The following is a 12,583-nucleotide window of genomic DNA, read 5'->3' as shown; positions in this document are numbered from 1 at the left end:
AGCATGCTTGTACATTTCTGGACATTCCTTGGCCGATATATCATCCAAGCCATCTAGAAGCTATCGCATTTGGACAGATATAAGCTACGTTAGGCCACTCTGCATCAGGAGCAACTGAACCCTGAGCAAGGCCAGATTGCACCATCAGACAGAAGGATCAAGCTGAAGACCAGACAAGACACTATACCAGTGGAAATGTCTGCCCTAACACATATGGATGGCGTACTTTGTCTAGATTGAGGTGTAGGCTGGGGCTGAATAGGGACTCAACCAGCCACGGCCAGATCTACAAGAGGGACAGTGTAGGGGTTGCACGATTTGTAAACAACTCTTATTTTTTAAAGGTTCAGGCCTGGGAAACTCACGTTCGTACACGGCCAGGTGAAGAAATCAGCCAAGAGACGTCCGTCTGGGGTAGTTAGTGGCCGAAGGAAGGGCACTGAATTTGGGGATTAAATCCGAGAAAAGGGACTCCATGCATGGTCCTACCATGTGCACAATGGGAGTGTGCTGATTGAGACTGGGATGGTTTAAGAGCCAGGCTAGCCGAGGCACCACCAAAGCCATTTGAGTGGCCTATGGCATAACGCTAAGCTGGCTGGCCATGTGTGTCGGCTAATGTTAGGCTGCCATGAAGGGAAAGTGAGGGTCCCACCTATGTGACTTGCTTTCCACGTAGGCTGTGCTTGCTGGCTGGAGCAACTCAGATCTGAATAACCAATTATGGTGTTTGTGGACCTTAATGAAGTAGTGTAAAATGATTTTACTGGTGATGCTTCTCCTTTGGTCTGATGTAGGTGCGAGCTAGGCTCGACATCTGACTAGGACATGTATTACAGTCTAGGGTTTGGATTAGGAATCGGGTCTGTGTCGGGCCAACTGGACTGACACAAAAGATCACTATAAATAAGGGAATTGTGGGGGTCATTAGGATTATCGATGAAATAGGGATTTTTCTTTGTTGAGGGTTGCTCTAACTGGGTTAGGGCAGTGCGAGTGAGTGAGTGTTTTCTTGTAGCAATGGAGAAGTTAGCGGGTGGTGGCTAACAAAGCCAGTCGTCTTCTTCACCAAACGAAACCACCTCTTCACGTTGTCTGCTTGTGAGGATGAGAATCCTGTAGCTCTTGAATCCTTCTGCAAGCAATTGGAGGAAGAGCACCAAATGATGGACAAGTTCATGAAAGCGATGGAAGGGAAGGTTGGGAAGATCGAGCAGTCCTGGGAATCTATGGATAAGAAATTGGGAATGATAATAGCCCAGCAAAAGGTTTTCAAAGACCTGCAGGAGCAGTTGCTTAACAACATAGATGGTAGGATGATCAGAGCCGAGAACATTCTAAAGTCATCCTACAAGGATGGAGAACAAGTAGCATGGGGAGAGGGAGTCGACGATTGCTCTTGCAATCCGTACCAATAACAAGATGGTGGACACTGACCAGAAATAGCAGACGGTCAGCAGTGAGGACATGTCGAAGGTTGCTGCTTCAGGGTCCACGCCTGTCGCCAAGGAGGAAGAGGTGTGGTCTGATCATACAGCAGCGTGGAGCAATCTGAACGGCAGAGACGCTTTAGTCTTGGGCCGTTTGGACAATGGAGCAATTGAACTTGTAGTGTCTGAAAATGGTCCACTGATACTCAAATTAGGGGTATTGATGGAGATGTTGTAGAAGGATCACAGGACATCTTGAGGACTACTATTTTTAGAAGATGCTCTCTTGCATTTGGAAATCACGGTCTTCAAGAAATTTTTGGGTGGCATGATTCACGAAATCACATCCAAAGAAGAAATATTGTAAATGTTCTTTATGAGCTTAAAGCAAGTCATGACATAGGAGAACACTTTTTAGAATGCCTTGGTGATTAAGAGCTTGTAAATTGTGTATCAGCAGCCAAATTGTTTCTCGCAGCTGGATCCTACTTTTGTTCTGCTTGCCTTGCTAAAATACATCTATTCTCACGATAAGCTAGTCCAGTCCACCGCTAGTGATGTTGTGGTTACATTACTGAAATGTTAAAAGACAAACTTGATGCAGTATCTATATTTCTTGACTGCCTTAGAGATTTTAGTCACAGTCACAGTTCAGATGCCTCAAAGGTTTTAGTGCAAACAATAGAAACTATAACGTCAAATGTTCCACCTTAACGGTCGGGTTCAAGACTGGACATTGATTTTGTTTTTCGATCAACACCTAAGCAGTCTACTAATGCTCAAGACTGGAACGGTCTGATTGAGCCTTTGATGGACCAAAGGTTTGGTGATCCATCAAATGTACTTCTTCTTCTTAGTAGGTTATTTCCTCTGCGAGTTCTAGATGATCTGAACTCCTCCCATCGTGCATGGTAAATTGGCAACATCTAGAAATTATGATGACAAAGATTATGAAGATTGCATAGTTGCCTTCCTAGTAAATAGGGCCTTTCATTTATTGGAGTTCAAAGATGTTATATGGTCGTCTTCATTGACAGGTCATATTGCCAATTATTGAAGCTCAGATGTAGAATGTTGTGATCTATCAGGATATGCTGAAGATAAAAAAAAAAGGCTTGTTTGCCACTTGCTCATCTCTTATGATTAGGAGGACATGTTCTTTACACCAGCCAGCCATGGCCAAAATGGATACTGAGATGAAAATATGCATTGGTTATATAATGATAGGAAAGAATTTTCATTTGATTGGTGCCTTATTGGATAATTTTTTGGAGTCATTCCAACATATTTTGGAGGAGCTTGTTTCCTTTACAAGACCAGCATCTGCTGTATTGTGGTCCTGCAATATGCCGGAAGGTGTTGGTTTGGTATTGGGAAAGCTTGAGGGGCCAAGTCAACGGAGATTACCCACCTCTTCAGCTACTTCTCTGTTGCAAGCGGTCGCATCTCTAAGGGCTATCACTTCCCTATTGAAGTTGTATGTTCATTCAGAGGATAGGCTGGTTACTTCAGCAGTTGAGTTTTGGTGGAGTTGCACATGGAATGTGATTATATTGCTGGCCCCTATAACGGAGGCTAAAGCAGGAGTTCAGTTTGCTGCACGTGAAGCTCTGGAGGCATTAACTGTTACATTTCTTCCTAGAGATGTTCACATATTAATGATGAATGGCAGTCCTATAGTTGGAGAGTCAGAAACGAGAATCATATTGGATTCTTTACCAAACAAGTATCTTGACTGTATCAACAAGCTTCTTGCAATAGGACTGCTAGCTCACAGTCAGTGAATTGTTTTAATTCACTGGAAGTGGTGTAGCCTGGATTCATTGCTACTTATCCTCTATTGCATAGTTAATAGTGGAGATCACAATGAGCCTTGCAAATCAAATGAAACTCTTAATCGAGTTCTTGTTGAGGTTGTTGACGGCCTTGCAAATGCAAGTGAAGGTCCTTTCTTTCCGACACTGAGATCAATTAAGTTGGTAATGGAGTTTCAGTCTTCAGCTTGGGGAACACTGATCGTATGGACAGCACAGAATGCAGCACAACACTGGCGGTAAGGACAACCCTCATTTGACCCAAAAGATCACTATAAATAAGGGAATTGTGGGGGCCATTAGGGTTATCAAAGAAATAGGGATTTTCCTCTAGTAAGGGTTGCTCTAACTGGGTTAAGGCAGTGTGAGTGGGTGAATGTTTTCTTGTAGCAAGGGGAAGTTAGCGGGTGGTGGCTAACAACATGCATCACAATGTAGCCCCTGGATGCCATTGCTCCCCTTCCTCCAACTTCCTCTACTCTCTCTCTCTCTCTTCATTTTCCTCTCTTCTTCCTCTTTTCTTCTTCCATTTCTCCTTTCTTTCTTGCTTGCTTTCTTTTCTTTTCTTTTTTTTCTTTTGCCTCATCTTTTTTCCTACTCATTATGATGGCTGCTGAACCACAACCCTTCCCTCTCAACTTCATCTCTTTTGTCTGCCTGCTGTTGCTGCCTTTTCTTTTTCTTCTTTTTCTTTTCTTCTCACCTTTTATCTTTTTTTCCCAACTGCCTACGCAGCGCTGCTGCTTGCCCACCACTCAGCAGCCCACTCAGTATTCTCCTTCTTACTCTTTCTTCCTCTCAACTTTCTCTTCCTCCATTTTTCTTCTCCTCATGCTGCTGTTGTAGCTGTTGGGATTTCTCCCTCATGCATACACAAAACGATATGTCCTAAACAGGATCATGCTCATGCTAAATCATTGAATTAAACAAAATCTTAAACTGAAGCGGAAGCGTACCTGAATCCATATGAACTGGTGCACAGGAAGATCACAGCAGAGTCTTATAGGATACGTGCGGTGCGCGTGAGGTCTCTCTCAGATAGGAAAGAGAAAACCCTAGAAACCAACGTCTCATGCAACCATTCATACGACCCTATGGACCACTACCATTTTATATTAAGGGCAATTACGGATTCAACTCATCAAAGAGTCTGTAATTACGTATAGGTATCTATACATTTCAAAACTACCTCATACCATCTAAAATGACGTAATATCCCAAAACGCAATCACTTAAGCGGATATTTACCTTAAGACAGCCATAATGTCTGAAATTCCTCAAAGACATATGCCGGCCCACCAAATGATCATACAATTTCTCACTTGGGCCAAATATGTCTTTATACATTCAGACATTACATAAACTTTAGGAGCTCATAACTGCTATCTTATTAAAGGTCATTTTCACTAATCTCATCCATGATCATATCAACGTAGAACTAAAGCGGCTTTCGCTATATTAAAATTAGCTAAACCTTCAATAATCACAAATGTTACACAACCAATGACATAGATCTTATATGGATGTATAGCATGAGAATTACATGTAATGTGATTACGACATGTTTATTCTCAACTGGTCAAAGTTTAAAACCTTATGGAGATCAAAAACGCAAACACATAAACACAGAATGAAACCAAAGAACTTTAAACTTTATTCTGCAAAAAACTGAATATGTGTTCATACATAAGAGCAAACAAAATACAAACTCCCACTAAACTAGCACATCATCCAAGGATAACACCCTCATACGAACAACATGTTCGTGAAAGACTTTATGTGTTAAACCCTTGGTAAGCGGATCCGCAATCATAGAGTGTCTCAATATGCTCTAAAGACACCTGACCATTCTGTATCCTCTCTTTAACAGTCAAAAAACTTTATGTCGATGTGCTTCGACTTTGACAAACTACGGTTGTTATAAGAGTACATGACTGCTGAATTATTGTCACACAACAACCTTAGTGGTCTTTCTATATCACTCACAATGTGCAGCCCCGTGACAAAATTCCGCAATCACAAAGCATGATTGGATGCCTCGTAACATGCTATGCTACTGTCTTGGCACCTAGCAAAATCAGAATCTGAATACTCAATGATCTCCAACTGGTCTGACTTCCTGTATGTGAGTATAAAATCTTTTGTTCTTTGTAAGTACAACAAAACTCTTTTGGTTGCTTTCAAATGATCCATACCAGAATCACCTAAGTCTCTGCTAACATTCCAATGATAAATGCAATATCCAAACAAGTACAAACCTGAGCATACATAAGGCTTCCCACAACAAACGAATAGAGAATCTTTTCCATTTCCTTAGATTTGATTTCACTTTTAGGGCACTGTTTGAGACTAAACTTGTCTCCTTTAGCAACTTGAGTATCTCCTGGTTTACAATCCTTCATGCCACATCGCTGAAGCAGCTTATCAATGTAGGTCTTTTGTGATAATCCAAGAATACCCCGAGAACGATCTCAAAATATTTGGATCCCCAATACAAAAGATGCATCACCAAGATCATTCATGTCAAACTTTGTTGACAAATTTCTTAGTTTCATGCAATATGCTCACATCATTACTTGCTAGCAATATATCATTAACATATAAAACCAGAAAGATAAATTTACGTCCACTAAACTTTTGGTATACACATTCATCAACCACATTAGTCTCGAAACCAAATGAAACTATAACCTGATGAAATTTGTAATACCACTGAAGGGAAACTTGCTTTAGCCCATAGATGGATTTCTTGAGTTTGCAAACCATTTTCTTTGCATCTCCTGAAGCAAAGTTTTTTTGTTGCACCATATATATCATTTCATCAATATCTCCATTTAGAAACGCTGTCTTAACATCCATTTGATGTAGCTCTAAGTCAAAATGAGCTACAAGTACCATTATAGTCCTGAAAGAGTTTTTCGACGAAACTGGAGAGAACGTCTCTATATAATCAATGTCTTCCTTTTGAGTAAAACCCTTAGCGACAAGACGTGCCTTATACTTTTCGATGTTTCCTAATAAATCTCTCTTGGTTTTAAATATCCATTTACAGCCAATGGGTTTCACACCTTCAGGCAAGGGAACAACTTCTCATACGCTATGTCACCAGAGTGCGGGGTGCGGGTGCGGGTGCGGGTGCCGACGCGGCACACCTCAAAAACGTTAGGTGCGACGGTGCGGGAAGACTATTTATTATTATTATTATCAATTTATAATAATAATATATATGACAAAATTATCTCTAAACCATAAAATTATTAAATATCAAAATCAAAATTGCAATTTTCCCCCTTCCTTTCTTTCTTAATAAGGAGGTTAGGTTCGGGGTCGGAGGGACGGGGCGAAGCGCTCCGTTGTTGAGTAACTAGGGTTATTCCTATAACAATTTTGGTTTTGGGTAAGTCGAATTGGATCAGGATCCAAATCCAGACCCAAACTCTATCACTCGCCCGACGGGTTCCCCTTCCTCGTCTTCCTCTTCCTCGTCTTCCTCTCTAATCTCTATCTCCCTCTTCGTTGCCCTCTCAATCTCTCAGGTGAGCATCGAGACAGAGAAGAAGGTTGAGGAAGGAGCAGTGGCAGCAGCAATGGTGCAGCGCGGCGGCGATTTGGGTAACTAGGTCTTCCTCCTGTCCTCACCTCTCTTCCTCCCTCTCCCATCTGTTTCCCCCTCGCTCGAGCCCTCTCTTCCTCCCGTCCTTACCTCTCTTTCCTCCCTCTCCCATTTGTTTCCCCCTCACTCGAGCACTCTCTTCCTCCCATCCTCACCTCTCTTTCCTCCCTCTCCCATCTGTTTCCCCCTCGCTCGAGCCCTCTCTTCCTCCCGTCCTCACCTCTCTTCCTCCCTTTCCCATCTGTTTCCCCTCGCTCGAGCCCTCTCATCCTCCCATCCTCACCTCTCTTCCTCCCATCCTCACCTCTCTTCGTTCTTGCTCTCCCTCTCCCTTTCCCCCAAATCTTGTCCTTTTCTCTCCCAGGGTGCGGTTTGGGTGTGTCATTCTTATCAGGTGCGGTTGGGGTGCGAATCTAGGTCGCACCCGCACCCGAATCAGCACCCGCGTCGCATCGACGCGAGTGCTGGTCCAATTCTGCCGCACCCTGGTGACACAGCCCATACGTCATTATCCATCATTGACTTTATTTCTTCATTCATGGCATCTATCCACTTATGAGATTTAGAACTCTTTATTGCTTGCTGGAGGTTAATAGGATCATCATCCATTAAACTCATATCAACATCATGTTCTTGGAGATAGACAAAATCATTTGAAATTGTATTCTCCTCTCTCTAGTGGATTTCCTCAATAGCACCTCTACTTCATTTTCTTGAGGTTGTTGAGTTTGTTCTCCAGCAGGGAGATCGACATCATTACCTTCTTCTAAATATGTTGATGGAACAATGGCATGAATGAATACCTGACTATTGCTTACAACATCTGTATGAGTGGACTCAAGTCCCTCTTCAAAGGCAATGTTTCTAACCTAATCACCTCCACAAACTCAATATCTTCAAAAAATGGGCATTTCCCGTTTCAAAGAAAGACTTACTGGATGGATTATAAAACTTATAACCTTTTAATGTTTGTTCGTTTTCATTCATACATTCAATGCAAACATTAAAGTCACCAAAATCAAAGGACTCAAGAATTCCATTTGACATAAGCCCTTTAATTCTCTTTTTAGAGATATGTCCTAAGCGCCTATGTCACAACATAACAGAATTCTCATTGGTTAATTTTCTTTTAATACCACTTGACGTAACATGCAAGGTTTCATGATATGAAGCAACTGTATCAAGCAAATAGAGGTTATCGCTACTAATTAAAGAACCAATGGCTATCAAATTTGAGTGCAGAAACAACTTAAATTTACTTCTTTCAAATGAACAATAATAACCAAATTTGTCCAATAAGAAAATAGAAACCAAATTCCGTTTAAAATACGGTACCACATAAGTTTCTGTCAAATTCAAATAACAACCAGTCTTTAACAATAACCAAAAATCTGCTATGGCTTCTACTTTCGCCTTCTTGCCATCGTCCACATAAATGAATCTTTCAGCATCATTTGGCGTTCGACAATTTAGGCAGCCTTGCATAGAGGCACTTATGTGAGTAGTAGCACCTGAATCTATCCACTAAGTGTCTCTGGGTACTGAAGTTAAATTAACCTCAGAACAAACCAAAGTGAGAAGTGTACCCTTCTTTTCACGTCATGCGTGAAACTTAAAACAATCTTTCTTTATATGACATTCACCCTTACAAAAGAAGCAGCCTGATTGGCTTTCCTCATGTTTTTTCTGTTTCTTAATGGATGACTGGTCAACTGCAACTTCTTTAATAGTCTTTCTTTTCTTACTTTTAAGAATCGAATCATTAAACTCAGGAATAGTACTCAAATTTACAGATATCATGGAAGCAGAACTTACTGTACAAAGAACAAAATACCAAACATGCTCACAATCAATACATGTACAAAGATGAAATAACAAATATAAATGAATTTAAATACAATAGCCTAAATCTCATCACAAGGTACCGGTGCAACGTTAATATCCAATCTTTGGATTGAAATATTAACTTCAAGTAGTATTATTGGTCAACAATGAATATAGATAATTAACCATGTCAAACAACGAGCCTATCTGTGGATTGACTCGCTATTTACATGAAAACCTGAAAATTATCACATATTCATTGTCATGTATACTTAAGTCTGACCAAACAACAATCCTCCTTTGGGTTGATCATTGCCCGCATGGATCAAGTATACTATCATCTAATGTTCAAAACAGGCAAATTCGTACAACAGATGTCACTTTGGCGACATAAAGTACGAACACTCATTTCGAACAATAAACATGGCCAAAATTCAAATTCATGGTCCAAACATTCATCTAAAACACATCCACAATTTTAATAACATGCAAAATATGATACATAAATTAAAATTGCATACAACATTATCCCTACATTGAAACCAATACCAAATGATTCAATGATATGGCCCAAAAGAATCCAATATTTTATAAACTGGTACCATAAACGTGCTTAAGTGGGTCAAGAACCACTAAATCGACCATAAAATGGCCCATATCGTTCTTAAAACACAACTAAAACACCCACATAGCCCTAAATAGGACTGAACCGATTTAAAAATTGGACAAACCGGTCAAAAATAGACTGTATCAGTTCCAAAACCCACTGAACCGGTTTGAAAAACATCGGAATTGGTTCTGAAAGGCCCGAATCAGTTTCAAAACTGAATGAACCGGTCCAAGAAATAGTCTGAATCGATTCAGAAAGGTCCGAACCGGTTTTATTTTAAGAAACGGGCCGTATGGATACGGGTTGGGTCCCGCAAGAATCGACCCGATCCGAGAAAACAAAAGCGGGCTGGCGGGGGTACGAAAATTTCTTTTTTTAGGCTGATGGATCCGAATTGGTTCTGTCAAGACCCGACCCGGTCCGACCCGCCCGCGCGAGCGGTCGTGGGCGTCGTCTCCAGCACGAGCGGTCGCGGGCGTCGCCTCCACCGCTCGCCTACCGATCGGCAAGCGTGCGATGGTGATCCTCCGGCAGGCCACCCAACTGCATGGGTGGCTGCCGACGGGTGCCGCCAAGATGGTCGGCCGTCGCCGCTGCAATGGCCGGCCATCACCCGCCAGAAACTGGCCGATTCTGGCCGGTTTCCCTTCTTTTACAATCTGCCCCTTTTCAGTTGATTGGGCGGCTGCTGCAGCGGCGATGAATCCACCGGTGGGTCGCCGAAGACCATGACTGGTAAGTCGCATGGCCCTGTCCGGCGACTGGTAAGTCGCACGGCCCCATCCGGCGACTGGTAAGTCGCCGGCAGGCCTCTGATTGGCCGCCGCCTTCCCTGTCGTCATCTCTCCCTGTGCCCCTTTTCCCTGCTTCCGCGGCTGTAGTAGAGGCACAGTGGGCACTGCAAGCCACCCACAGCGTGGGTGGCCGCCATTGGGGTTGCCTCACGACGGCCCGGAGGCCCGCCGATCCGGCTGTCTCCTTCCCCATACCTCTTGCGTCCTCAGATGGCTGCAACGGAAGCCCGACGGCTTTCGTCGCACGCCCTATACCAATTTTTTTTTTTTTTTTTTGAAAAACTTGCAGCCGAAGAACTAGAAGGAGAACATCCGAACGAGAAGAACGCACAAAATCACCAAAAAAAAAATCAACGATTCAACAATGAACATGGGCTCTGATACCAAATGTTGGGATTTCTCCCTCATGCATACACAAAACGATATGCCCTAAACAGGATCATGCTCATGCTAAATCATTGAATTAAACAAAATCTTAAACTGAAGTGGAAGTATACCTGAATCCATCTGAACTGGTGCACAGGAAGATCACAGCAGGGTCTTTCAGGGTACGTGCGGTGCGCATGAGGTCTCTTTCAGATGGGGAAGAGAAAACCCTAAAAACCAACGTCTCATGCAACCATTCACACGACCCCAAGGACCACTACCATTTTATATTAAGGGCAATTACGGATTCAACCCATCAAAGAGTCCGTAATTGCGTATAAGTATCTATACATTTCAAAATTACCTCATACCATCTAAAATGACGTAATAACCCAAAACGCAATCACTTAAGCGGATATTTACCTTAAGACAGCCATAATGTCTGAAATTCCTCAAAAACATATGCCAACCCACCAAATGATCTTACATTAACTTCCTCCTCTTCTCTTTCTTCTTCTCTTCTCCTTCTTTCTCTGTTGCTACTGCATATTCCTTCTTTCTCTCCCCCAGCCATAGCTCTCTCTCTCTCTCTTCCTCGTATCTCTCACACGTCCCACCCCTCATAAGAAAGATCGACGGAGGGGTAGGCAATGGAGTATATAGAGCTTGGATCAGGGGTTTAGGCTGACTCAAATCTAACCCCAAAACTTAACTTGTATAGATAAATACAGATTAAATTACTAAAAGATCACCTAAAGTAAAGAACTTAAACGTGCAACCCTAATCAACTCATGTTTTATTTCACTTCAATCATTCTCTTTTCTTTATATACATACATACATATATGTATGCATGTATGATTTGTAATCCAAAAAATTGGTTCTTCCAAATCTTTTAGAGATCTTCAGACACATATCCAAATTTACCCCCATAATTAATCAAAACTATATTTTTATCCTGTGTTATAATATTTACTTATAGGCACTTTATATAAAGACCTACTTAGAAGGCTCTTTAGACATACACTTATTCCGAATAATCCCCACAACTACTGAAATTCCATTTAACCCCTACTTCCAACTAATAGCAAAAAAAAAAAAATCAAATTCTAACTTGGGGAAATGGCCAGACATTACAATTTGCTTCTTACAAGGGGCTTTTCAGTCACTAAATGCTTCCAAAAAGGACTCTATTGACCTTCGTTGTTCACAGAATAAAATTACCTCTACCAAAAAAAGCTTCTACGTTGTGGTTGTTATCAGTAATATCAATAAATAGCTAATATATATGATTGAAAATGGCAAGATGAGAGACAATTAACTGAAACAATTATTAGAAAAATTCGATCATCGTACAAAATCATGGTAGGATGTCCTCAAGTCAGCTAGCATTGAGAGCATCCAGTTGCTTTTGAAGGTCTTCAAGATCAAATGAGGTGGACGCAGTCGTTGATGTTGGAAGGTCATGATGAAAATCATCTGCGTCTGGAAGCTCACGTGCAAGACCATCTGGAAGAGCATCTGCAGTTGTGGTTTGACCAGACGTTACACAACAAGAGCAACACATATTTGGAAAAAAAAATACCATGATAAACAACAAACAGAGTCAGCACCAGAAAATTTATGTCAACGGGCTATTATTATTTATCTAATTTTCACAATCTAGGGGTAGATGCTATTTTAAAATTTTCAAGGTTCAGATTTGATTTTTCAAAAATTTGAAGACGGAAGAAGTAGGGCCAAAAATAACTTCAGCTGTATGGCAAGGGACGCAAATGCCAGTTACTGAACTACAAACCAGCAACTTCGAGGATTTAAGCCAATCCAGGAAAATCCAGGAATTTGGCGTATGCAAGTCTGGATGGCAAAGATAAAAACCTCATACTAATTGAATGTGTATACGAATAAATCATAGCCATAAATTTTGCGATATTTTTTAAAATATGGGATATTAACAAAAAATGAAAAAAGGAAGAATATGCGATATTTGAAAGAACATTAAAAATGAATTTATCACGAACTTATAGTGTGATATTATTGTGAGCTTTTCTGCTTTTTAAACTTTTGTTTCATTGTTGTATTTATTACTTTGTCCATTTTATTATTTTAATAAGAATTTTTTTGTCTTATTAA

At 41.2% G+C, this 12,583-nt stretch overlaps 1 protein-coding gene across 2 annotated transcripts in view; it reads right to left on the bottom strand.

Annotated features, from left to right (window-relative positions):
• The window catches only part of LOC116248067 (ubiquitin-like modifier-activating enzyme 5), a 31,389-nt gene that overhangs the window by 2,910 nt on the left and 15,896 nt on the right, over nt 1-12,583 (bottom strand). Inside the window, exon 14 of one of the 2 annotated variants that reach the window (XM_031620653.2) lies at nt 11,807-11,971. In XM_031620653.2, the coding sequence (XP_031476513.1) occupies nt 11,832-11,971 (140 nt within the window). In that variant the 3' untranslated portion in view covers nt 11,807-11,831. Of the gene's footprint in view, nt 1-11,670; nt 11,972-12,583 lie in introns of those variants that run through there. The other variant, XM_031620652.2, reaches the window with a different exon arrangement.

Source organism: Nymphaea colorata, chromosome 2 (genome assembly GCF_008831285.2).
Source record: "Nymphaea colorata isolate Beijing-Zhang1983 chromosome 2, ASM883128v2, whole genome shotgun sequence".
Taxonomy (NCBI): domain Eukaryota; kingdom Viridiplantae; phylum Streptophyta; class Magnoliopsida; order Nymphaeales; family Nymphaeaceae; genus Nymphaea; species Nymphaea colorata.
The sequence above is the reverse complement of the archived record's forward strand: the minus strand, read 5'-3'. Positions and strand labels throughout refer to the sequence as shown.